The sequence below is a fragment of the Myotis yumanensis genome, unplaced genomic scaffold (assembly GCF_028538775.1).
Source record: "Myotis yumanensis isolate MYYU_CA2020_CCGP unplaced genomic scaffold, mMyoYum1.0.hap1 SCAF_1, whole genome shotgun sequence".
Classification (NCBI taxonomy): Eukaryota; Metazoa; Chordata; class Mammalia; order Chiroptera; family Vespertilionidae; genus Myotis; species Myotis yumanensis.
In genome coordinates this window covers 137999344-138027211 of record NW_027223752.1, presented here as the reverse complement: position 1 = coordinate 138027211, position 27868 = coordinate 137999344, and the positions used below count along the sequence as shown (strand labels likewise).

Here is a 27868-nt window from a genome sequence, read left to right as displayed (position 1 = left end):
TCCTGTGTCCTGGGTTTCTGCCTTACCTGTATCCTTCCTTTCAGATCACGATTATGATCATGATCACGGGCTGCAGGCAAGGTGGCTTCTAGGTCTTGGGGTGCCGCCTTGCACTCAACCCAGCTTTATCTCATGATCATGGGCCGGCTTGTTTCCTGGGGTGCTGCCTTGCCTGCGGTCCAGCTTTCCAATCTCTATCTCGGGCCGCAGGCTCAGCAGCTCCTTGGTGCCCAGAGGCCGCCTTGCCTGCGGACCTTCTTTCCGATCTCAGTCATGATCATAAACCACAGGCAAGGTGGCTCCTGGGTCTCCTGGGGACCCCTTGCCTGCGGCCCGGTTTTCACATCACGATCACCGTTCAGATTTAATGAGCCTCATGTGTCCCGGCAGTCGCCTTGCCTGAGACCTGGTTTTCCAATAACGATCACGATCATGATCACGAACATGAGCTGCATGCAAGGAAGGTCCTGGGTCCTGGTGTGCCACCTTACGTGTGGCCCGGCTTTCAAATCACAATCACGGGCCGCAGGCAAGGCAGCTCCTGGGTTCCGGGGTAACGCCTTGCTTGTGGTCCACCATCCTGATCTCAATCTCGGGCCAGAGGCACAGTGGCTCCTGGGTCCTGGTGTGCAGCCGTGCCTGAGGCCTGGCTTTATGATCACGATCATGATCATATGCCACAGGCAATGCGGCTCTTGTGCCCCAGGGTGCCACCGTGCCTGTGGCCGGCATTCTGATCATGATCTAGATCACGGGCCGCCTTGAGTCCTGGAGTGCTGCCTTGCCTGTGGTCCTGCTTTCAGATCGCGATCAGGATCAAGATCACGGCTGCAGGCAAGGCAGCTCCTCCGTCCTGGGATGCCACATTGCACTCGGCCCGGCTTTTAAATCATGATCACATGTTGACATGTAAGATAAATTCTCATATTTTCAGTTAACAAAACTTTTCAAATGTATACCATGAAATAAAAAATTTAAAATCTCATTTTATTCATGTTCACTTTAAAAATGAGGCAAAGTAAACTGAAAAAGTACGAAACTATATTTTTCAAATGGGAATTCAGTGTAGTATGCCCACCTAAATTAGTTACTGAAGTAGCAAACTTAATGTATTATGAAGCCTTTTAATCTATCACTGTGAAACTTACATAAATGTACACAGTAAGTATACAGTATATACTAAGACACTAATAAAAAAAGTTACAATAAAAGATCTTACTATTTCCTTACTTTTTCATATAGAGACTGGCTTTAAGCACCTAATCTTTACAAAAAATTTTAATTACTTCAACTATTCCTGCCAACATTCTGATAACTTTAATGAAATATTAAATATGCCTACATGCAACCCAGTAAAACCTGGAAAATATTTAAACTCAATCTTAATGACCCTTTTGACTCACATCCTAGCCTAGTGAATATTTTTTACTAACTTCTTTCAACTGTATTATCAACTCTAAACATGTTAAAATTTTTGAAAGGTTATGCTTGAAAAGACTCAAGAAGAAACATCATGGAAGTGTTCCAATTTTTAAAATTCTTCCTTGCTAATGTGTTTTTTGAATTCGCCATTGTAACTGCAGAGTTAGGAGAGAAAATGCTGACATCACGGACACATTTTAACTCAAAAAGGCAATAGTGCAACACAGACAGTCCTCTAGGGAAAGCAAGATGTAGATCACAAACAATGAAATTTTATTTTCTAGATACTGGTTGTCTAATTTCTTTAAAACCAACTTCTAGACATGATAGCTAATGGCATGCATTATAGGTAGAGTAAGTCACTTACTCAATGTAAGCCCTTGGAAATACCTGCTAGCAAGGCGGTCCTGGAAAGTAATACAGAACAGCCACCCTTTGTATCCAGCGTCTGTACCACCAGAAATCGACACTTCACTAGTTCATTGTGGCAGTTTTAAGGCCAGTTACACAAGAATTTTCAAAGGCTAAAGAGCACAGAATATATGAGTTTTATAATGAGCATAGTTGTTATTTAATTTCTTTGAAAGAGAAATCTTCACCCAGGCTAGATGGCTCAGTGGATTGGAGTGTCTTCCCAGGCACCAAAGGGTCCAGGATTCAGTGACCAGTCAGGGCACATACCCAGGTGCCAGGTTTGATCCCCAGTCTCAGACACTGGATGGGAGGCTACTGGTAGATATTTCTCACATATCCATGTTTCTCTCCCTTTCCCTTTCCTTTTCCCTTCCTTTCCCTCTGACATCAATTAAAAAGAAAGAGAAATCTTCAAAGTCAGAAAAACTAAAATGAAATCTCATAATTAAAATTATTTTTAAGTAATTCATATATGGTAACAATGTCCAAAAGGTTCTGGAGGAAAGGAAACAGCACATAATATATATATTAAAAAAGTAGCCATTTTGCTCTAGGAAGCAATATAAATATTTAAGGAATTTTCTACTGTAAAATAATCCATTTTCCACATTATTAAAGTAAACATTAAAGCATTTGAAACTATACTAGTATACAGAAATAGGTACTTTAAACTTACTAAGTGAGAAGACCAAAGCTGAAAAGAAAATGTCAAGTGGCAGGTTAACTAGAAATTGTTAAAAGTTTAAGAGAGACATTTCCTTTGTATCCAAAAATGAAAACAAAATTAAACAAATGTAATATCATCTAGTAATAAAAATAATCAAAGGGAAATGAAAAATACTAAGGATCATAATGAAGCATAGGCTAAAAAAGATCCTCATCAGGTTAAAACCTTTCACTTATTTTTAAGAGGAAATACTAAACTTGCCAGAATAGGGAATATTATACTTCAACAGACCTTGTTTTGGTAGGTGAGATACTCATTATTTCAACCCACCCCTCCCCGCCACCCCCGTCTCCCTTAAAAGGAAAGAACTTATCTGGGATTGGAGCAGAAGCAGTGATTCTTCTCCAGTCCTTGCAGATGAGGTGCTCACCATGTCACAGCCCTCATTCCTCCTTAAGATAAGATGGCATGGGCACGCTGCACATCACTAAGGTTAGCACAGCTGCCAGATTTTTTTATGGCCACCCTGCACAGGTTTTTGTTTTCACAATATCTGGAAATGGCCTAGGGGGAGACATGAGATAGAACACAGGTACATTCAAAATAAAGGAGCTGCAGCCTTCACAGAGAAAGCATCACTGATAGCCACACAGTCCCACTTCTTTATATGGATTATAGTCATTGCCTCTTCGGAGAGCTGGCATATACACTGCATGGTCCTTGGGATCCTATTTTATGTTCATCCACGAAGTTAAGTAGTTTAGGGACTCTGATTAGATTGACAGAGCAAAGGGGAACTCAGTATTTTTTAAAGTTTGGGTTTTTTCAAGATGTCAAAGGTGTGACAGTCTGTCTTACAACAGTATCATCTGTTGTCTGTACACTTGGTTCCTTAAATATAATAAATATACAGTTGGGAAAAGTCATTGTTTACTCAGCTGTTTACATTCTATCCAATCTTCATTAGCTAGCATTTACTCTAAGCAAATTTTAATGAGGCAGGCATGTGCTGTATTTTACTGAAAGCTCGAAAGGGCTAGTGACTGATGCACCATCAAGGTACTATTTCACTTGCACATTAAGGCAGACGCACTCTAAAGGACTATTAAGTACCACAAAAACTGTCCATTTTTGTTGTAATTTTGTTGTATACTCCCCAGAATTCATAAGCCATAAATATTACTTTGTCGCACATACTTTACAAATGCCATTAAAAACCCATATACTTTCTACACCCAGTGCTTGAAGTACATATTCTACAATCTAAGTATCACTCTCTCAGGTTACTTCTGTCTAACAAACTGAAGGTACTGAACTGTGATCTATACAGAAAAGACATGAATTTGCAAACTGAGTTAAGAGTGATAAGTAGAATATGGTTGTAGAAATGATTAATGATACAATTGTAGTAAATTATTCATGTATGGTTATAAAATAGAATACAGTTTCAAAAAAACCCATCAAAGTTTAAAATGGATTTAAATTTTTCTGAATCGTGGTCACAGAAAAGGTAATTTTTATAATGTAGGATTCTTATATACACCATAAAAATACTGCTAATATGACGTGAGAGAGTTAATAAGTCTTATTCAATGTGTTAGTTTAAAACAGCTTTTCATTTTCCTAGCCTCTACGTAATATGATTTATGCACAGATACTTGTTTTTGAGTCTGACAGAAAACCCCACTTTGTGATTCCACAGCCTTACCTCTAGGTTCAGTGCTCTTTCTTTTCGAAGAGGAGTCAATGCAATAGGCAACAATCCATGTTCACTTGCTAAGGACCGAAGGTCAAAATAGTATTGGGCATAGACACTGGTAGAAACATACAGACGAAACCGCAGTAGACATATGTATTGCCTTTCCAACTCATTTCTGGGGAAGAAGGAAAACACAAAACCACCACAGGGCAATTTTAGTCAACATGGTTCTCTTCAATATTGTCATTCTAAGCTACTAGGTTGGCTCTGAGTTTAGTTTTGAATTAAATAAAGGCTACCCAGCTGGGCTAATACACTAATGTTCAAACAGGCAAACAAGGCTCAACAATTTGTGGTCCCCTTTGAGTTTGGGACAAGGGGAAGGACTTTGAGTTTGGGACAAAGGGAAGGAGGTTATGTCTCTTGTGCACAACAGCTGTTGACTAGGGGCTCAATTATCAGAGTTCCATTAGTGCAGCTGTAGGTTTATTCTTCTTGCTCACTCTCAGGGCTCCACTCTAGTGCTCAGATGTAAGGAATGATGTATGCTGTTTCTTAGCTCTGAAGAACTTGCAGACATTTTACCAGGCTGATAGCAGGAAGGGGATTAGTAAAATAGAGATGTGCCAACAAAAGTACTGGGCACATCACCACAGCAACAAATGGATCCATTCAGAACCACCACTCTTATCTTTGAGGGGAAAACTCTTGGAAAATTATCAGACACCAAAAAACAAACTGAGGAAGAGACAAATCAATGGAAGCATGTACAATGCTCATGGACAGGAAGCATTAACACCTTTAAAATGTCCATACCACCTCAAATAATCTCTTTCAACCAAATTCCTATCAAGATGCCAATGCCATCTTTTACAGAAGTAGAACAACTAATCCAGAGTTTTATACATACCCACAAAAGACCCTGGACAATTCATCACAGCAGTTGAGAGAAAAACAAAAGAGGCTGGAGGTATCACACTACCTGATATCAAACTCCACTACAGGGTTAGAGTCATCAAAACAGCATGGTACTAGCATGAAAACAAACATAGATCAATGAAACAAAATTGAAAGCCCAGAAATAACCCCACACCTATATGTTTAATTACTATTTGACAAAAGAGGAGACTTCATTCAACGGTATGAAGACAGTCTATTCAATAAATGATGTTGGGTAAATTGAACAGATACATTCAAACATTGAAGCTAGACCACTTCTTACACCATATACAAGAATAGACTCAAAATGGATTGTTAACCTAAATGTAAGTGTCAAAACCATAAAACTCCTAGAAGAAAACATAGGCACTAAAATCTGGAATATTTCTCTTAGTGCTTTGCTGATAGATTACCCTGAGCAAGCAAAATAAAAGAAAAAATAAAGGATTGGGACTATATCAAACTAATAGTTTTAGTATAGCAAAAGAAAACAGCAACAAAATAAAAAGACAACCCACTGATGGAAAAACATATGTGACATTGATATATCTAATAGGGGGTTTAATATTCAAAATTTATAAAAAACATATATAACGCAACACCTTATAAAAAACAGATACAGCTCAATACCAAAAATACGAACAATCTAATTAAAAAATGGACAGAGGACCTGAAAAGACACTTATCCAAAGAGAGCATAGAGATGGCTGATAGACAGGAAAAGATGCTTAACATCACTTATCATCAGTGATATGCAAATTAAAACCACAATGAGATATCCTCACACCTGTCAGAATGGCTATCATCAACAAACAGCAAGTGCTGACAAGGATGTGGTGGCAAGGTATATTGGTGCAGACACTGTGGGAAATAGTATGGAAGTTCCTCAAAAATTAAAAATTGAACTGCCTATGACTCAGTGATTCTACCCCTGGTATATATCTGAAGAAAACCAGGGCACTAATTGAGAGGATATATGCACCCTATATTCACTGCAGTATTATTCATAATCCTTAAGCTGTAGAAGCAACTCAAGTGCCCATTAACTGATGAGTGGATAAAAAAGCAGTGGAATATTATGACTCATCCATAAAAAAGAATGAATTCCTGCCATTTGTGAGAGAATAGTTTGACCTAGAGGGTATAATGTTAGTGAAATAAGTCAGTCAGAGAAATACAAATAACATATGATTTCACTAAAAAGCAATATAAATGAACAAACAAAACAGAAGCAGACTCAGAGGTAAAGGGAACATTTTGATGGTTGCCAGAGGAGAAGAGGTTTGGGGGCGCTGGGTGAAGAAGGTGAAGAAATTGAGAAGTACAGACTGGCAATTACAATGCAGTTATGGGGATATAAATTACACCATGGGAAAGAGAGTCAATAATACTGCAATAACTATGCATGGTGTCAGGTCAGTACTAAAAATACTGTGGAAAACACTTCGCAAAGCACATGATTTTCTAACCATTATGCTGTACACCTGAGACTAATATGAAATAACGAGAAGCCCGGTGCACAGATTTGTGTTCTTACACAACCCGGGACCCCTCGGGGGATGTCAGAGAGCCAGTTTCGGCCTGATCCCTGCAGGCCAGGCCAAGGGATCCCACTGGTGCACGAATCTGTGCACTGGGCCTCTAGTATGTATATAAGATCTTTGGTTAATCTCTTCCCGCACTTCCCACTCCCCCATTCTCTCTGAGATTCATCAGTCTGTTCCATGTTCCCATTCCTATGGTTTCACTCCTGCGTTAAGCATCTGCCCAGGTCACGAGTGCACATCATAACTACTGGCTGGGCAGCCGGTCGCTTAGTTTTCTCTTTATATATAGATATTGAATGTAAAGTCTTATTGAAAATAAATGAAATTTTGAAAACGGGGGAATAAAAGACCTGAACTGGTAGAAAGCGTTAAGAAAGGCATGAAGGTATTTACATTACTGTTGTTTTTGAATCTGAGCTTCTACAAACTTTGCTACCAGAGAAATATACCAAATTATCACACAGATTATTACAATAATAACACATGAAGACATACTAATTAATGAGGAGTATGAAATGTCAAAGCAAATATGGATAGAAAAATGTATGTAATTTTATGCCTAGTTCAGTCCTCTGCACAATGGAACCTTTCAAAATATTTCTTATTTTGTAAACTTTATGGGGGCAAATAAGGTATTTGAAAATGGTTTGAAACTTCATCAGAATCTTGCCAACTCACAAGTTCTTGATTGTAATGCCCCTTAGCAATGGGAAGAAGTGAAAATTCCACATAGCCTCATCGTGCAGATACTTGTAGGTCAGAATAATCGCTCCCAAAACAATGCGTTTCCAGTTAGATGGGCAAATGTCGATTTCAGCATAAGATAAAAGTCTTTCTATGTAAACCTGCAAAGTAGAACACTGGTTTTTGATTCTAGTTCAGTTTAAGTGCTGTGATAAGAACTTTCAGGAATTACAGATTTCATCAGTTTTTGACATGCCTTTTATTCATAGCTTCTAGAGAGACTGCTTGGCCAGCCAAAGCCAGAGGCCAAGAAACAGTTGCAAATCAGACACTTCTACTGCCTACTTTCCCATGTGAATTTCCAGCCTGCTCACCAAAGAGTCGCTGGTTCCACTCTTGGCCCCTGTCAGGACTCATGCGGGAGGCAATCAATAGATGTCTCTCTCTCATACTGATGATTCTCTCTCTCTTTCTCCTCTCCTCCACTTTCTATTCTACTTTCTCTGATAATCAATGGATAAAATATCCTCTGGTGAGGATTAAACATTTTTTTAAAGAGAGTCCCCCCAGTGGCTGCTGTGTGGTGCAGCAGGACAGGCAGTGCAAACAGGTTTGTCTGAGGCAGGTCTCTACAACTGTCAGGTATTCCTGGACTTAGTGCCTTTGTAAGAAACACACACGCACACCAAGGATAGACATTTCATATCCCCTAAGCCTCACATCTCCATCACGATTCTGTGAAATCCATCTCTGTCTTACACAACCTGAGGCTTGGTCAGTTCTGTTGGTTTCAGTTGGTAGCAGAGCTGCCAGTCTCTATCTCCCTGGTTCTCCTCTAAACCTGCCAGATAGCTGGTGAGATCTCATGATTTCTTCACATGTATTACATGTCTATTCTACAAAGAACTGGGTGAAGTTAACAGCTAAGCAAAGATTATAGAGGCAAGCTGTGATTTGCTGTTTCGTCAAAGGGTTCTTTGAAGGAGAATATGTTTACTGTCTGAGGTTATCAGATTGACAGCCCACATTAGCCAAAGGTGTTAAAACCCAACTGTATTATAGAAAGCAAAAGGTTATTGAACATTATGTGCTATTAGTGAAAGTTTGCACCAATCTTCCAAAGGTAAATGCTCCCAGATATCCTATGAATGAACCTCCTTACAAGGTTTAACTGTCAACTTCCTGGGAATAATTAGAGACATACACAACATTGGAAATCACTCAACTTTCCTTCATCACTTCTACAGATTTAGAATGTGCCATTTCTCATTCATTTATACCACTTGCCCTCCTGTGTCAGTGGAATTGAGATTTCTCTTTTCACTGAAACTCTTCTAGCAGTGAAGTCAATCCCATCCCACTTCTGAAGAACACCTCCCAGAATTACCTCTTCTTGAACACTTTCCTGTGCCAGAGATTCTCCCCAATATGAATGTATTTATGTGATACCCATCCCACTCCCCACAATCCCTAGACTGCCTCCTCTCTGTTTGCTCACAGTGAATGCCCTGAAGTTGCTTCTCATCTCCCACTCTCTCCTTCACCCACTGTAGTCTGCCCCTGGCACTGTCACTCGACCAAAACTACTATGCTAAGGTCATCGGTGCATGTGCACATACAAACCAGAGCTCTTCACCCTAGCTCCCCACTCCCCACGCATTCCCTAATGTCATGTGGGGCACTGCCATTTGCCTAAGTGCTTGGCCAAAGACATCCAATTGAGTTGACCTGTTGCAAACTGTTGGCAACTCTTGTTATCGCTGCCTGTCACTGATAGTGAGGCTGCTTCCTAGTCTATTTGTCACTTCTCACCCATGTCACTGTTATTGCCCCTGACTTCTCGGCCTCCACTCAGACTCCCAGCTACCATCATTCTCCCCAAAGCAGCCTGGATAGCTTTTGTAATCAAGAGCACTTCCCCACCCTGCTCAACTCTGCCAAAGTGTTTCCACCAAACAAATAAAAATGTCACTTTCTCCCATGGCCTGCAAGCTGCAAGGCCCAATCAGGTAGCACTTGCCCTTCTGGTCCACATGACCTACATTCTCTCCCTCATTCCACACTCTGACCACACTGGCCATACCTCACTCTTACTCAAATACCAAGTATAAGTTCCCATCTCAGAGGCTGGCACTGATTCCCTCTGCACATAACGCCAGAGCTCCTCATCTTCCTCAGTTCAGTCAGGCCAGGGTCAGATGTCATCTCTTACAGAGGCTCTTCCTGATCACCTCTCTCAAGTAGCAAGCCCCTCTCAGCATGATATCACGTCACCCTGCTGTACCTTCGTGATATTTACTACTACCTGAGACAGTCACCTTTTAACAACATTCAGTTAAAGAAATATTTATCTCTTCCTCACTAGGACAGAAGCTCCATAAAAGCAAACACTTTATTCAACCATGGCTCTCCTCTATCCTCTGCACTTAGATCTGTAAGGACTCAGGTCTGAAGGAGAAATCATCAGGCATAGCTTAGGATGCTATCGAAAACAGGGAGAAACAATAAAATAGAAGGAAGATAAGCGAGGTTCCAGAAAGAGAGTGAGGTCAAAGTGCTCAATGCTGACAAGAAGTTGCTCATTCCATAAATATCCACTAAATACCTGCTCCTGTTACTCTTCCTGCTTCCATGCACTTTTTATTCACACATTTTCTCGGTATTGGAATAGCTAATACTAATTCCCTACCAGTAGCTCAGATTCATGCTCGAATTCCACATATTCAAACGCGTGGCCTGGTGCATCAAAAGCGTGCATGGAGGGGGGTGTTCCCTCAGCCTAGCCTACACCCTCTCCAATCGGGAACCCCTTGGGGGATGTCCAACTGCCAGATTAGGCCCAATCCCATGGGCCTAAACTGGCAGTCAGACATCTCCCTCACAATCTGGAACTGCTGGCTCCTAACTGCTCACTTGCCTACCTGCCTGATTGCCCCTAACTGCCTCTGCCTGCCTTCCTGCCTGCCTGCCTGCCTGCCTGCCTGCCTGCCTAATTGCCCGTAACTGCCTCTGCCTGACTGCCTGATCACCCCTAACTGCCCTCCTCTGCTGGCCAATTTGGTTCTGACTAGTCTCTTTCTATGCCAATCAGCATCAAAAGCTCTGCTTCCTAGGCAGCCATTGCCTGCTCACATTTCACCCAGATTTGGTTCTGACTGGTCAGTTTCTATGCCAGTCAGCGTCTCTGGGTCTATCAACAGAGCCTGCTCAGAAGTGCGGCACTGATGATCAGCCTCGGTGGAGGCCTGGAGAGAAATAGAGGTGCTGCTGCTGGCCCGGCTTGGAGACAAAGAGAGAGGCAAGTGTTGATCAACAGCTGCCACACAGGCTATGGATCAGACCCTGCTTCTCTCTTCAGGCCTCTCTCTGGGCCTGGTTTGCAGTCCCCTCAGCAGTCAGTGCTGGGTCATAGTGCCTGCAGCCGCAGCAGTCAGTGCTGGGTCACCACGGCAACCAAGTGCTGACTGCAGGACTGACTTTCGGTTGGCTGAACCTCTGATTATGACGAACTCAGGGTTTTTATATAGTAGGATGATCTCTAGAGATGCCCCTCTGTCTCACAGGTGCATCATCTTAATGTGTTTGAAAAGCACTCATCCTCTTCTACCCCAGATGCTCTCCTTGCTGAGTTCCCTAGCTCTTCAAGTGGGAGCACCACTCCCGCCTTTGATCAGCTGTGCTCAGCACTCCAGAGGGCTGGCAGCTCTGTGGAAAGGCCTGTGTCTAATCCAGTGCCCACTGAGGGGTCTCTATTCGGAAGCACAGGCTGCCTCTCCAAAATTCTGACTGAACACTGACGGAGGAGGCACTGCACTAAGTACTCTTCCCTCAGACCAAGCAGGAGACTTTCCCCTTTAGGATTGTCCGAGGGAGGAGTGATACAATCCCCATTCCTTCTCAGTAGAATGGACCACTCATTCCAAATGACACACTCTTTCCACAGGAAGCCTGGATGAATGACACAGAGCCCCTTACAGAGCTGTAGCTGAGCAGACAACCAGCAAAGCCCTTTCACGTCCTACTGGCACTAGCATCCTGGAAACATCACAGGCAGGCACAAGAGGACAGCAAGGACGGATGAACACCCATCATCCAAGGAACAGAGAACATTGGGCTCTAGTTCTCTGTAAGGACACACATTACAACTGCCTGGGGAATGCAGCCTGCGACTCAGCTTAGACCTACACTGAACCTGACACTGCCTGGGGCCCAGAAGGTTCTGTTATTGCCCCCATCCTGCCCCATCAGCACACCTTGTATGTATGCCTGTGTGCACTGCATGTGCCTATGTCTCCTGAGGTCTGGAGGGAGAAATTGGAAACCTCTCCCTCCTGCTGCCTTTGATAACAATCGCTTTGTGGTGAAAAAAGCAAGGACATTTTAAATCATAGTGATTATTAAGCTCAAGTGTGTGAACTTTACATCCTTTGATAGGTTTCCCTTAATAAAGTTCTGAAGGAAGAACTATCTTACCAATGTTGTTATGGCATATCCTCCTGTTGCCTTAAAGGCAATGAAGAAAGGTCGAATAAATCTGTAAATTGATTCGGGATCAGGATTATGATGAAAGAATTCCTCAGGAACCTTTTCTTCCTGAAAGAAAGTACCCATTGAAGAAAAATATTGAGTACTTTTGTAACAACCATGTTCCACTTGTGCCCATGTGCCGCTTAAAATAATTTTGATTGGGTGACATGTATTTTAGCCTTTTATTTATTTTTTTTCTTTTTTTTAATATATTTTATTGACTTTCCACAGAGAGGAAGGGAGAGAGACAGAGAGCCAGAAACATCGATGAGAGAGAAACATCGATCAGCCGCCTCCTGCACATCCCCCACTGGGAATGTGCCCGCAACCCAGGCACATGCCCTTGACCGGAATCGAACCTGGGACCCCTCAGTCCGCAGGCCGACGCTCCATCCACTGAGCCAAACCGGTTTCGGCTATTTTAGCCTTTTTAATATAAATAATGGGACCTTAAAAAACAGCGACTAAATATTGACACTCAATAAAGATAAATACAGGCACAACCTCAGAATATGTATATATTCCTTTCGAACTTCCCCTACAATATTCTGTCTAAATGTGACCTATTTTTAGGCCCCAAAGACTTGTTGGTTATCATGTCATACTTCTCTGCAATCAACTTTGAGAATGTAACCATCAGGCTCTAAGGCTGTGCTGTGCATACAGTGCTCACCAGCCACATATTGTTATAGAGCATATCTGAAGACATTTGAAAATTTTTGTCTTTCTAATTAATTCAATATTTAAATAGCTGTTTAATTGTCTTCTAGAGATCCTGACATATCTATTAGGTTTATGTACAAATATTAATATTGCTTGATGCTATTGAAAATTTTCTTTTAAAAATATACATTTTTGTTTTTCAGGCATGTTGTCCACTGTAGCTCACTAATTATACAAAGCTGAAACTCAGTTCTTACTGACCTATCCTATATAATAAAAGGGTAATAAGTAAATTGACTGAATGGCGGAACAATTGGTCGCTGTGATGCGCACTGACCACCAAGGGGCAGAGCCTCAACACAGGAGCTGACCCCTGGTGGTTAGTGTGCTCCCACAAGCAGAGTGCTGCTCAGCCAGAAGCCAGGCTGATGGCTGGTGAGCACAGTGGCTGTGGCAGGAGCCTCTCTCGCCTCCGCGGCAGTGCTAAGGATGTAAGCCATCAGTCAGACATCCCCTAAGGGCTCCTAGACTGAAAAGTGGCACAGACTGGGCTGAGGGATCCCCCACCGCCAGTACATGAATGTCGTGCACCGGGCCTCTAGTTTCTTATATAACATGAGAGGCTCAGTGCACAAAATCCGTGCATGGGTGGGTGGCCCTCAGCCTGTGCCCTCTCACAATCTGGGACCCCTCGTGTAGGGTCCCTAGGCTTGGCTTGTGATGAGGCCCTATTGGGGCTTTCCTTCTCCTGGCTACTGGCAGCTGGCCATGCCCCCGTTGCTGCCACTTCTTGCCATTGGTGTGGCACTGCCAACCCCTACCCCATCACTTGGCATCTCCCTCTGCGGGCAACAGGCGTGGGGTGTGATCATTGGCTGGCCTGGGTTTTCCCTCTGCAGGGTGATCACTGGCTGGCCCTGCACACCCACCACCACATTGCTAGCCAGTGGGCTGGGCCTCCCTCTGTGGGTTGATTGATTGCGGGGGCCCCCAGATCAATCACCCTGCAGAGGGTGGCCCTGCCCACACACGACAGTGCTGTCTGTAGGGGTAGCCTGGGTCTTCCTCTTTAGGACAATTAGTCGTGGGGCTCTGCCCACCCAGCTGGGGCTCCACAAATGGTCACCGCCCAGAGGATGGCCTGGGCCTCCCTCATTGGGGCGATCACGGAGTGCCACCTCACCCCGATCGATCGCCCCACCAGCCAGAGGCATGTGTCTCCCTCTTTGGGGCCTTGGCCTCCCTCTGTAGGGCGATCGTGGGGCGATGGCCGGGCCCCCTGACCAATCACATTGCACCCACCTTGGCAGGCCTGGCACCAGTGTGTGTCATAGCATGGTCATCCAAAGTTCATCTGGAAGGTCGTTCTGCTGTTTGGTTGTTTGGTCGGTTTGCATAGTACACTTTTATTATTATAAACTAGAGGCCTGGTGAATGGATTTGAGCACAGGTGGGGTCCCGTGGCCTGGCATACGGGGATCAGGCCAAAACCAGCTCTCCAACATCCCTCAAGGGCTCCCGGACTGTGAAAGGGTGCAGGTCAGGCTGAGGCACCCCTCACCCCAGTACACAAATGTTGTGCACCAGACCTCTAGTTTCTTATATAACACTAGAGGTCTGATGCACAGATTTGTGCACAGGTGGGCTCCCGTGGTCTGGCTTGCAGGGATCAGGCTGAAACCGCTCTCCGACATCCCCCAAAGGGTCTGGGATTGCAAGAGGGCAGTTCTCGGGTTACACACCCCAGAATCGGGTCCCTCCTCTCTGGTTCCAGGTTCATCACCTGAGAACCACAGCTGCCAAGTCACAGCAACTCAGTAGCATCTGCATTGAGTGTCAGCCCCCTGTTGGTCAGTGCGCGCCATAGCTACCAGTTAGACAGTCGCTTATGCTTTTATATATAGAGATTTCTTTTGTAAAATAATTAGATACAACATGTGGTGGGGAAGAAAACTTAAAGGAAGGTAATGTGAACTCCAAGCTGGAGAAAGTAATTTTTTACTAGTGATTAATTTTGAAGCAAATCAGCATGGAATAAGCACAACTGTCTGAGAGAAAAGGACAACCTCAATACAACTGGCACTTACTGTGACAGGATGGAGTCTCTCATCAAAAATGTCCTTGGATCTATTTGCATCTCTAGAAAACAAGAACGTGATTGAAAAAAAACTAATCCAGGAATTGTCGTGTTAGCAACACATCTGCTGGGAGTAGAGGGGGGTGGAGGGAGCTTAACCTTCAACAAAGAAAGTCCTTCTACAAATTCTTCTCTTAGATACCGTAGGAATTTTCTGACCTCTTTTTATTCAGCACAACAAATTCTGTGAAATTTTTTCGACAATGACCTGCCAGAGCTGCCTTTATAAGCATTGACCCTCCCCAATAGGCAACACTAGGCAACCAAATCGATGGCCAGTCCTCTAACCTCTCATTGGCAGACACAGGAACATTTTACAACGCAGTAGTAGTGGGCAATTCTTCATGTGAGAATGAGATTCCTGGTTTTTTTTTCCACTGTTTTTTCTCTCACTAGTTTCCTATATTATATTCTTCTTGATTCTTTAGAATAATCTGAGGTTAAAATTTGCCTTTGTATTTTAAAAGTGACCACTCTATTGATTTGAGGGGGAAAAAATGGATTGGCTGCCTCCTATACATGGAACTGGAAAACTAGCTATGTGGCCTTACAGTATTGAACCTACAACCTAGGTATGTGCTGCCCTAACTTGGAATCAAACCTGCCAGCTTTTGGTGTACAAGACAATGCTCCAACCAACTGAGTGAGGGAAACCAGTCTTCTGGGGGTTTATAGGTTTAATATTCCACCCTACTACACTCTGCTCATTTACACAGTGGTTCTCCAAGTGTGTTTTGCAGGCTTCAGTGGATCCACTAGACCATTTCCAGGAGACCCATGAGGCCAAAACTGTTTCTATAGAAATATTAAGGCACTGCCTGCACTTATACTGACATTTGCAATGACTGGATAAAAGCCAAAGTCAGTAAAACTGGTTTCTGAGCAAGAATCAAGGCAGGGGTCCCAATCTGTGCTAGTAGTCATTCTATTCTTCACTGCCACTTGTTGACAAGAAATATGCTTTACTTAAGCACATCTTTGGTAAAGCAGTGACAATGAATAATGTAATTAGAAGTTGAATCTTCTTTTTATACTCTACAGTGGTTCTCAACCTTCTGGCCCTTTAAATACAGTTCCTCATGTTGTGACCCAACCATAAAATTATTTTCGTTGCTACTTCATAACTGTAATGTTGTTACTGTTATGAGTTGTACTGTAAATATCTGATATGCAGGATGGTCTTAAGTGACCCCTGTGAAAGGATCATTCGACCGCCAAAGGGGTCGTGACCCACAGGTTGAGAAATGCTGCAAGGGGAAGTATGCATTAAGCATTTCTGCATACTGAAATGTGGTTGTTAAGGAAAAGCACTTGGAATTAGTTGTGAGATGAATGCCCTACTGTTCTCAGAGAATAATATTTTTATTTGATAATACAAGTGTCGTGCACTCAAGACTGAAAAGTGAGTCTGTCATTTCCAGGAAAATAACTTATACATTTCTTGCCATATGCACAGTTCCAGCTATCAAGCTCAAAATCAAGATTGGGGAAAACTTGTATCCTTTTTGTGACCTAACAGTTTTTCAATACCTAAAGTTTTTTCTGGGAAGACTGGTGGTTATTTGATGCTACCTAACAAAAGTGAGTTTTGATACTGTAAAAAGAAATGTGAGCTGATACTTTCCAAATGACCAATGCACAATGTTATTAGAAAATTACTTACAATTTAAGAGATTCATTTAGCATAGAAGATGTATGCATGGGTACTAATTTCACAGAGACCTTAGTACAAGTTCAAAGATAGGATTTAAAATTCCATTGTAACTAATTTCAGAAGACAGCTTCTGTGGACTTCTGGTATAGTATCAAAGAATATCCAAAATTACCTGAAGGCTTTGAAAATACAAACTTTTCTAGCCATAAAGATACATGAGGCTGGGTCTGCATATTGTTTATTCAAAACAAATTATTGAAATGACTGAGTAATCACTAAGGATTGAAGACAGGGTGTAAGTGAGAATCAGCTGTCTTCTGTTGAACCAGACATAAAGAGATTTGCAAAATGTAAATAAGTGACACAATTTCCATTCGACCAATTTATTGTGGAAAATGATTCTCTTTTATAAAGAATTTTGTTACCACTATGACTTGCTATCAGGGGTGTTTCTGCCCCCCAGGAAACATTCGGCCATGGTGGATACAGCTTTTGTTGTCAAAACGGGGCCTGGGAAGATTATGCTACTGGCATCTAGTGAGGAGAGGCCAGGGAAGCTGTAAACACCCTGTAACGCACAAGGCAATCCGCCACAACAAAGCAGTATCCTGCTCAAAATTTCAACAGTGCTATATAAACCATGCTTCAACATACAAGGAATTCATTTTTAAATTCTCAATTTTAATTTCTAATACAGTAAATATCAATATAACCCACATAAACAAATTTTCTTCAGGATCCTCAATAACTTAAGCATTAGGAGTCCTAAGATGAAAACAAATGGTTCGCTTCAACAATGTAATAAGAGCACTATAGCTTACTCCAATAATATCCATAGTTAAAATCTAACACTAACTTTATATCTTGTAAGTTTATTAGCTAGAATAACAAGACTGGTTTTAAAACTCACCTCTTCTTTATGTGGTAATATATTGCTAATGCCAGGCTGTGGAGAAAAGAAAAAGTAACAATTGACTTTATGTCAGGTCTGAAGACAGGTTTGAAAAGGGTTGTGGTGGGGGAAGACCATCCCAGCTGCCCAGTGGCCATGAGATCCTCATTCAGAAAGTATTGCCCAAGCACTTTCTGCCTTGTGGTAGTTCTTTGTCAGTTACTAAAATTAGGAAAACCAAAATGCTAAGGAATATGCTGTGAGAAGACATGTTTGGGGTGATTATTATAACATATAAGTTATTACACTCTTGCCCTATCTTTTGCCTTTCTTCTCAGAGAACCTTTCATCCTGTACAAGTGAGATCTACTTGCACACATGCTTAAATTTAAGCTACAGTAGTTTTTCCACCTGCCCACCTATTTTCCTTCTTCCCCTAAAGTTAAATAAAATGCTCTATACCGAAGAGAATCATTTAAGGTCACTTTTACATAATTGTTAAGAAAATTTAATGGCAAATATAAGAATGCAATGAAGTAAAATTATACACCGTGTAGTATTAAAAACATTTATTTCCAAATTAGTTTAAATAAAATTTTAATGAGCAGATGTAAGTCCTCACATACTGCGTAAGTTCCTATATCCCTATGTTATTCCCAGATGCTGTGTAACATGAAACAAAGGAGTGCTGTAGATCAAGTTATATGCTTTTGCTCTTTGCCCCAAATGTCAGAAATGAAGCTCCAAATAATTGAGGAAAAGCAAATCTGAATTTTATAACTACGTTATAGAATATTAGCAGTTGTACAAAGGCCTGTAACATTGTTAGCATCAAAGATGGGCACTTCTATAGTGCTTCAAACAGTTTCATCTTCAAAATGATTTTAAAATCATAGAATTTGAAGCATATAAGCTGAAAGGAACCAATGAACTTGTGATGATATTTAACTCAACAACTCATTTTACAGAGAAAGTAACCAAGGCTTAAAACTGACTTGCTCAAGGTCCCACCAAGAGTGAGAAGCAGTTCTCCTTCTTCTACCCTCTACCCAGGCAGTGTGTTTCCCAAGCTTGGCTGTGCATTGGGATCATCAGAGGAGTTTTACAAACTGCCTTCTTCCACTTTGAGATGCTCTGATTTAACGGGCATTGGTTAACTTTGGAAGCTTCTCGGGTGATGACAAAGTGCAGCAAAGTTTGAGAACACATGAAGTAGAGTTAAAATCAAAATCATCCCCGATGCTTTTCTCCACATAAAAATGCCTTCCATCCCTCCTCAGCTTATCAGAAGGCTTGTGAGAGTGACAGAGTGTGTTAGGGAAGGAGAAATGGAATGCATGTGTTTAGAGACACATTTAGACAAAAATTGCGTAAGTGATTCTAATAAGGCTCACCCATCCCATTGAGAACAATGCACTATTATCCCAGAATAAACTTTTTTTGCAAAACCATTCCTAAAAGCTAATGAGCTCTATTAATATTCTCACTAAACCTTTAATTTACCAATAGTAAATGTACTGAATGATCATTTTCAAAACTTGATAAGAGCAAATGAAAATTTACTGTACTTCCAAAAATTAGACGAATTTGGAGGGAAAAGGCGTAACACCCACTTGTCTAAGTAAGGCTAATCTTCAAAACAACTCTTGAATTATATATTGTAACACCAGAATCATCTAATTCAAAAGAAGCTATGAAATGCAGCCAGAAAGGACTGGTTTTTACTCCCGGATTTAGTGGCCAGACTGAAGAAAAAGACTCAGTGATTGTGAGTTGGGTGCCAAAGCTCAGGACTTTAGAGAGAGACAGGCTCCAGTTTTGCTGAAACTCAATTTGATTTCAACTGTTGTTATGAGAGAAGAAACTTACATTATTATGATTGTGAACTGGCTGTTATAATTAAAGTAGAATTTACTGGAATTTAATTAGCCAAAAAGCTGATACAATATAAACAAAATTGAGTTTATAAATAAATTATGTCTTAGGACTGAAAAATAAAATCAGGAATGAGGATTTTAATATTTTCAGGTAGAATTTCTCAAACTGTGTTCTGGAAAGTCAACCCTCTCATCCTGGAGAGACACCAATAATGATCCTTGGACAGCGCCAATGGGATTCAGGAAGCTCTACATCCTAGTTTGGTTTTATTTTGCTCTTAAGTAAGCTTGAAAGTTTCATATTAGGGTGTTTTTAAAGTGCATCTCCAATTGTGGACTATGAACTCACAGAATTTCATGAATAGTTTTCATCATCATGACAGTTATGTTTGCTTAAGCGTAAACCTGACTGTGACTATGTTTCCCAAACTTCACCTCTCTCATGATTTTGCTTTGATTTTGTTACATATGGATCGATATAATGTAGTTTCTTGAAGATGTGTAAATATATATGTATACATATATATATATATATATATATATATATATATATATATAACTAAATTTAATTCATCTATGAAATTAAAACCTCAGTTGAACAAATTTAACCCTCAAAGAAATTATTTTGAAAAGTTGTTCCTTTAGACTGCTTTGATGCATTTTTCCTGGAAGGAGAGTGCATTTCAATATAGAAATGGTGCAGGAAAAAAGAAAGTAGGATGGGGGAAACCTGACACAATCCAATGAACTGTAATTGCAGATACACTCTGGTGCCAGTAGGGGACAAGCTGTCCCTTCTTCCAAGAGCAGCTTCCAGGGTAGTACACATGGTTTTAGGCCTGTATCTCATGAAGAAATACTCTATTCCAGAAACATTCAGTAAAATGCACCTCTCCTTTCATTGGTTCAACAATGTCTCAGGAACAGTAATGCCTCAAGTAAAGATAAACACTTTTGGGGGGATTTTTCAATTGTTAAGTGGGTTTCCCTTCTTCCATTCACTCTAAGATTAAAATGGAAGTGGAAATCAATATATAATTGACACCAGTGTTTTAACCTGAGCACTGAAAAGGACAATCAAATGAAAGTACATATGGGCAGGATAAGGGTTCTGTCCCCTATTTGTACTCACCACTGCAAGGTGATTTTCAAATCAGACTGAGAAATAGTGCTGTCTACAAATACTGTAGCACACGAGCTGTACTTTTCCCTAAGGTGACCAGGGGACACCTGAAGGGGAAGGGGAAGAGAGGAAAATATCACAGTAAGTTAAACCTATAAAAGTGTGTTTTTCCTTGGTTAAAATGTCAGACAATTAAGCATTACAATTGTTCTCATACCCTATGAACTGCTTCAGTGCAATACCATGTGCAGCTCTACGGTAAACACACTGCATGCTCTCTCTTCCAATGATGAGAATTGACGAGGGGGTCATCAAATGCTGCCCTTGACATACTACCTATAATCCAACTTGGCAAACACCTATGATTAATTCCCTTTATAACAATGTAAAACATTTAAAATAAGATTTTAGTGTTTTTTCCTTGAGAAATGAATCCTGCCAAGATTTCTATTTCTACTATTTATTTTCTACATTAAGACATACTGCCTTCTATAATATTGAAGCAAGAGCTTTTACTGAAGTACATAAAAGCCAATGATAAATGTTAGTTCAGGAGACAGTGTGACAAAATACATGTATCTGAGGCAGAGGTGTGTGTGTGCTGGGGCTGGCCTGCGGCTCACAAGTTAGGGACCAGAGTTCTCTCTGGGCCTCAGTTTCCTTACCTTGAGAATTAAAAAGTATTGTTTTAAGATTCTCTCACATCCAAAAATAGATCAAACAACTCTGAGAATTTAACTCTCTCCTCATGTTGAAATAAGACTATTATTACATTACTCAAAAGAGAACCTCAGATAATACGGTACTTAACATGATATTACAAATTCTACTAGAGGCCTGGTGCACAAATTTATGCACAGGTAGGGGGTCCCTTGGCCTGCCCGCCAATCAGGGCTGATTGGGGCTGTCTTGCCCAGTCCTGATCCGGGCTGATCAGGGCCGACCAGCCAGGGGGAGGGACTATGGGAGGTTGGCCGGCCACAGGAGGTTGGCTTTGGGTGCACACTTACCACCAGGGGCAGCTCCTGCATTGAGTGTCTGCCCCCTGGTGGTCAGTGGGCATCATAGCGACGGGTTGACTGGTTGTAACGGTCTCTTAAGCTTATATATATATATATATATATATATATATATATATATATATGTATATATATATATATATATAAACTAGATCCAATGCATGAGTTCATGTACGAGTAGGGTACCTCAATCAGGGCTGATTGGGGCTGTGGGAGGTTGGCAGGCGGGACGGGACATGAAAGGTTGGCCAGCCAGCCTGATCGGGGCCATTGGGGCCAGCTGGAGGGAGGAAACGTGGGATGTTGGTCAACCGGCCTTGGGTTACGGCCATGGGAAGTTGGTTGGTCAGCGGGAGGTGCTCCAAAGGGTTGGCCAGTCACCTGGGGGGAGGGGCTATGGGAGTTTGCCTGGCCCAAGGGAGAGACTGCGGGAGATTGGCCAGGCCATCGGGGCCATCAGGCTGGCTGGCTGGTGGGGGGAGGGTTTGTGGGACGTTGGCTGTGGAAGCACATTGACCACCAGGGGGCAGCTCCTGCATTGAGTGTCTGTCCCCTGGTGGTCAGTATGCATCATAGCTACTGGTTGTTCGGTTGGTTAGGCTTTTATATATATAGATTCCCTAAGCTACATGATACTTATCAGAACCCTGCCTCACTCAGATGCTCTCTCTGACTACAAGGCCTTTTCTTCCACTGTTTCTCAGTAAGGTTAACCCCACTTCCCATCTACCTCCAGGACACCTCTGCCAGCAGCCACACGAAACAACTGTCCCTTTCTCTGCACTCACACACCTGAGTTACTACTTGTTACATGGTATCAACTGCTTCCAGGGCATCCCTCTCATAAAAAGTGAGCTTCTCTAGGGAAGACAGGACTTTCACTCCTCTTATACCTCCAACCTTCTCAGCACAGAATCTGGGGCAAATTAGGCGTGCCACAAGTGTTTGACCAATTGTCTAAAATCAATTGCAACTGGAAGGCAAATCCTCCTACTGATACAAATTAGAATTTACCTGCAGTGGTGTCAGACATATGACAATGATTTTTTGAGATATGCTAGAGAATAAATTATCTTTAAAACACTAGAAATATTCATGTCTTTTAGAAGTACCCATTGATTTAAGAGCCCAACAATACAGCAATAATCAAATACGGAAAGAGCCCAAACGATGTTACAAAAATCCTCTTAGAGTAAAACCAAAACCCAATTCTAGTCACTGTAAGTAGTTGAAAGTAATAGTAGTATTCTTTAATATGACAGAATACCAACATTTTAATAAGCTTCATTTTGTTAGTGGCAAAATGGCACCAGATGTTTGACTTTTGTTGTTGAGTTTGGCTGATTAAGAATTTAGAACCAAGAACTTAAATTATAAGAGAAAGTATATTTAGAAAGTCACAGAGGTAGAAGTGAGCCAGTGTTGCTGCGTGGGCTCAACACACAAGTTACAGAGGCAGAAGAAGGGCCCCTGGAACTTAGAAGAAAGGAAGGAAGAATATACACGCCCGGGGGAACAAGAGGGGGAAGGCATGGGCATGCTCCAGAGTGAGAGAACCTGAGAAGAGGGCGGGGAAAACTACAGGCATGCTCAAGGGAGAGAGAGCACAGGTGCTGGGTCCTTCATCTTAAGGGCTTTTACCTAAAGGCAGAAATTTTAGGGACGGTCTTAGGGGACCTAAGCTGGGCCTGAAGCTGAAACCAACTGAGGCCTAGATATTACTTCTACTTTGACCAAAACTCTGTCTCTAAGCTCAGCAGACTGGAGGCTTTGTTACTAAGATTTTTAGAATCAGACCAGAACCTCTTTTGTCCTCAGGGCTTAATGCTACGGGAGTCAGGATGCAAGGGCATGCATGGAAGTTGTATGAGGCTATTCTCTGGGCCCTTTGTTTCTCTTCAAGGTTGTCCATATGCTGGGGGAGGAAAGGTGAGGGGACCAGAGATATGAAAGTTCAGGGGTTGTAAACTGCATGACCCGTGATAAGCTAAGGGAGGAAAGGTCACCCTTGGGTGAGGTCCCACCCTACAATACTTGGTTTCCCAGTTTTGCCCATTGCTAGGCACCAACAGCTTTCTACTTTGGTGACATACTTGGCCTATCGTTCCTACTCTGTTCGTGTCTGCCTCACTGCCTACTGTATCAGTTTTCTTGTGTTATTATAAACTAATTCAGATAAGCCTTCTTTCCTCATATTCCTATAAAATAGCTTTCATCATGCTGTCATACTTTCCCACCAGTGTGCCCCGCATATACACAAAAGATAGGAAGGGAGATTATCCGGTTGATATCTTTTAAAATACAGAGCATTTAAAAACTGCCAGTATCCAAGAATCAGAAATATCTTTATATTATACTAGAGGCCAGATACAGAAAATTCATGCAGGAGTAGGCCTTCCTTTCCCTGGCTGCCAGCACCAGCTTCCCTCTGGCACCTGGGTCCTAGGCTTCCCTCGCAGCCCTGGCTTCATCTGGAAGTTGGTTGTCTGGGAGGATGTGGGGTCAAATTAGTATATTATACTTTTACTAGAGGCCCGGTGCACGAAATTCGTGCACTGGGGGGAGGGGGCCCCTCAGCCTGGCCTGCACCCTCTCCAATCTGGGACTCCTTAGGGGATGTCAGACTGCCTGTTTAGGCCCGATCCTTTACCAGCAGCCGGACATCCGTCTCACAACTCAGGACCACTGGCTCTTAACCACTTACCTGCCTGCGTGCCTGCCTAATTGCCCCTAACCACTCTGTTTGCCAGCCTGATCACCCCCAACTGCTGGCCTGATCACCCCCAACTGCCTCCCCTGCCAGCCTGTTTGCCCCCAACTACCCCCTGCCACCAGCCTGATTGCTCCCAACTGCCCCTCCCTCACCAGCCTGATTGGGGTTGGGGGGCCGATTGGGGGTGGGGCTGGCCATGGGGAGGGGCTGTGGTTGGTGGGTTGGGCAACCACCCCCCCAAATGGGTTGGGGGGTGGCAATCAGGGCCAGTGGCCTGGGGGAAGAGCCATGGGTGGTTGGGCAGCCAGCCCTGCCCCTGATTGCGGTGGGGGTAGGGGGGCAATCTGGGGTGGGGCTGGGCAAGGGGAGAGGCTGCAGGAGATTGGCTGGCCAGCCCTGCCCCCTCTTGAGGTGGGGGGGTGCAATCAGGGGCAGATAGCCACGGGGAGGGGCTGTGGGCCTATTGTGGTGGGGCAGGTTGGTCAAGAATGTGGCTGGCGGGGGGGGTTGCGGGGGTTGGAAGAGAGGGGGTATTTGGCCAGCCGGCCTGCTCTTTTTTTTTTTTGGCAACCCCACAATTTTAATTTGTGGTGCCTATGCTATGTCTGAAAAAGACCTTCTTCCCCTGCCCAGGAGAGCGATGGGGAGGGGGCAGCAAAAAATAGAAGACATCCCTCCCTATTGCACACAGACCCTATATACATGCTCACCTGGCCCAGGCCGGCGGGATGCTTGGCACATTCTAGGATCCCTGCTCAGGGCCAGGAGGGGTGACTGGTGGCAGCACACGTGAGAGGGGACCTCTGGGTGACCACTCTGGTCCTGGCTACTGGTCTTGGCACTTCCTGGTCCCCAGTTCCTTTCTGGTCCTGCCTGCAGCCTTGGTCCCCCTACCTGGCCTCAGATGGCCCCCTTGGCTCCTGGGGGCTCTGTCCTCCCCTCCTAACCTGGAGATCTCAAGGAAGGTTATGGCTTCTCAGAGACTCCTCGACAGCCCTATCACTCATGTTCACACAGGGAAGGGGTGCATGTGGCAAAAGCAGCTGTATAAATGCAGGTGCAGGAGCAAGTCCTCCGGGGTCACTTGGACAATTTGCTGATGATGCAGATCAGGGCCACATTTTCATCCTTGAGGCGCTGGTTGTCAGCTCGGAGATTGGACAGGCCCTTCAGCTCCTCTTCCAGCTCAGCGGCCTTGCACTCCAGGGCCCTGCACTCAAATCTCGCCTGCACTCGCCCGCCTCTCTGCAAAGTGCTCTTGCCTCTGCATGGTGCACTCCAGCTCCACCTTGAGCTGCTCCAGCCGCAGCATGGTCTGGGTCAGGGCCTCACGAAATCTCTCATTCTCAATGTGCAGCTTTTCGTAGAGTTTCCTGAAGCTCCCCCAGGCTCTTCCAATTTTGGCTGGGGTTTGGGGTTTAGGTCCTGCTGCCTCTGGAGGGGAAGAGCTGGATTCTGGGCTGATGTCCACTGGCTTCACCTTCTCACCCTTCACAGGCCCTCTCCTCTCATTGCCAACTCTGCGGTGCTCCCTGGAGGCCTGTGGTCCCTGTCCCTGCCCCTCGGGCACCTCTACTCTCTGGGCAGGGCCATCAGAATTCTTAACCCCAGGGACTCGGGGCTGCCAGGAAGGGTCCAGGCTCTGAGCACCCTGCTCTCCATGTGGATGGGAGAGTCTGATCAGGGGAAGGCCTGCAGGGGGGAGGGGCTGCAAGGTTGGCTGCTGGCCCCCTGATCAGGCACTGTGCTGCTACAGTGGGCATCATAGCGACTGGCCCAATCAGGGCCATGTTCTGCCTGCTCACCACTCCCCAGTCCCAACATGGCCTCCAATGCCCGGCTATAAGGCCTTTGGGATCACCAGCTCAGGGCGCCTGCTTTCCCACAGGCCTCAGGGGCTCAGGCCTGTGGGAAAGCAGGCGCTGGTGATTTCACCTGCATGAGTGTTTGCCAACCATCAGCTGATGGAAAGCACTGCCCGCTTGGGGCCGCTCAAACCTGAAGGGGCAGGTCGGGGGCACTGCCGCCACTGCTATTGCCACTGCCTCTGCTGCTGCTGGGGCTTGAGGCACTGACTGAGGCTGCCAGGCATGCCCCTGACCTGCCCTCTCCAGTTGGGTAGCACATGGGATGCGCCAGCGGGCAGATCACTGCTGCCGCCTGGCCGGTAGCACAGCGGATACCCGGGTGGGTACCCGATAGCTGCGGCACCACCGCCAGCCCCAGGATCCGGCAGGAGGCCCGGATGAGGGCGGAGCAGGTGAGGAACACCCTGGTCCCACCTGCCAGCCCCAGGTCCCCCGCGGGAGGCCCGGATGAGGGTGGAGCGGGTTCGGACCCACCCGCCAGCCCCGGGTCCCCGCTGGAGGCCCGGATGAGGGTGGAGCGGGTTCGGACCCACCCGCCAGCCCCGGGTCCCCCGCAGGAGGCCCGGATGAGGTCCGAGCAGGTGCAGAACACCGCGGTCCCACCCGCCAGCCCCGGGTCCCCCGGGGGAGGCCCGGATGAGGTCGGAGCGGGTTCGGTCCCACCCGCCAGCCCCGGGTCCCCCGCGGGAGGCCCGGATGAGGTCCGAGCAGGTGCAGAACATCGCGGTCCCATCTGCCAGCCCCGGGTCCCCCGCGGGAGGCCCGGATGAGGGCAGGGACTTCTGCCGCCAGCCCTGGATGGAGGGGAGCTGGCGGTTGGCACTGTCTGACCGCCCCCAGTATGCAAATTAGCCGCCATCTTGGCTGGTGGTTAATTTGCATATCTATCTAATTAGCCAATGGGAAGGGTAGCGGTTGTACGCCAATTACCATGTTTCTCTTTTATTAGTGTAGATCATTATAGATAAAATATCAATTTGCCTGTTTCAGATGCTTCCCTTTAAAGCCACTGACTACTCAGTAACCAGAAGCTCCAGATGGCATAATTTGAAAACAATCACTATTTGGAGAAATAAATTCTCCTTCAAGCTAGAAATATCTTAACTATAGCTAAAACTCTGATATGTTTCTTAAGCCATGCAGTTAACATATACTTTACTTTTCAGGTCTCATCAGACAAATACAGCTTAAAATATGAAAACTCATCTAAATACTTTTTTACTAAATGGAAGGTTTACTACTATACAGCTGCAATATGGCATATAATACACCATAATAAAGTCAATTATGACCAGAAACCTATATAGGGGGGAGTAAAAAGAATAGGAATAAATGCACCAAAATATAGACTAGTTAGTAAAACTTTGGGTGATATTTGCTTCCATTTCCTCTATTTAAATTTTTTTCCATTATAAATGTACATTGTGTTCTATTTGAAAATAGTGCTAAAACACTGAAAAGTTTTCATCAGACATGGGCTCACAGGTCTATGGGGGTTCATTTAGTAAAGCAACACTTTACAGTATAGTACTGTTAGGTCCAATCAAAGCAATACTGAGTACTTCCCCATCAGTCCAGGTCTACTTCCAATTTTTCAAAATTTCCAGTACCAAGTATCTAGTACCCACTATGGTGGCTGGCAGGATTAAATCTCATAGCAAATCCTGGATATACTGGCTGCCAGATGATTATGTTCCTCTCATCTTGCTTGAATATGTAAAACAATTGTTCTTTATGGTTAAAACTTTACTGTTGCTGGCTTACAACCTCAATAAACTCAATAAACTCCACAGAAAACCATAGAGATAAAAATGCAAATACTAAAAAAGAATCAAAGAGCCTAAATGCTAATGACAAGGTAGTCTTTGTAGGTATTTCAGTAGGTCACTAGAATACACAAGGCAAAAATCCTACTGTATGTTCACTCATTCAGAACAAATGGTAAAATAGATTGACTTTTACAATCTTTTCAAGACAGGGAAGCGGTTCATTAGATTTACTGATTATTATTGTTTTTTATTGT

The 27868-nt window shown here is 43.8% G+C and overlaps 1 protein-coding gene across 1 annotated transcript; it reads right to left on the bottom strand.

Annotated features, from left to right (window-relative positions):
- Positions 1 to 2956: 2956 nt before the first annotated feature.
- LOC139017159 (cyclin-Y-like protein 1) lies at positions 2957 to 21276 on the bottom strand. Its single transcript, XM_070425272.1, has 8 exons — positions 21256 to 21276; positions 20255 to 20352; positions 17264 to 17299; positions 14650 to 14701; positions 11846 to 11965; positions 7367 to 7533; positions 4212 to 4377; positions 2957 to 3067 (listed from the first exon to the last, which is right to left on the bottom strand). Exons 1-8 carry the CDS (start codon positions 21274 to 21276, stop codon positions 2957 to 2959), a joined length of 771 nt encoding a protein of 256 aa, XP_070281373.1.
- Positions 21277 to 27868: the final 6592 nt, after the last annotated feature.

What these genes read in the sequence shown, in the direction of transcription:
- LOC139017159 (XM_070425272.1), bottom strand. Translation starts at nt 21,276, where the DNA reads ATGCAGGAGCTGCCCCTGGTG. An exon ending in TATTACCACATAAAGAAGAG is followed by an intron (nt 14,702 to 17,263) that starts GTGAGTTTTAAA and finishes CTTGTTTTCTAG; the next exon opens with AGATGCAAATAGATCCAAGG. An exon ending in GGCATTACAATCAAGAACTT is followed by an intron (nt 4,378 to 7,366) that starts GTGAGTTGGCAA and finishes CTTCTTCCCCAG; the next exon opens with AAATGAGTTGGAAAGGCAAT.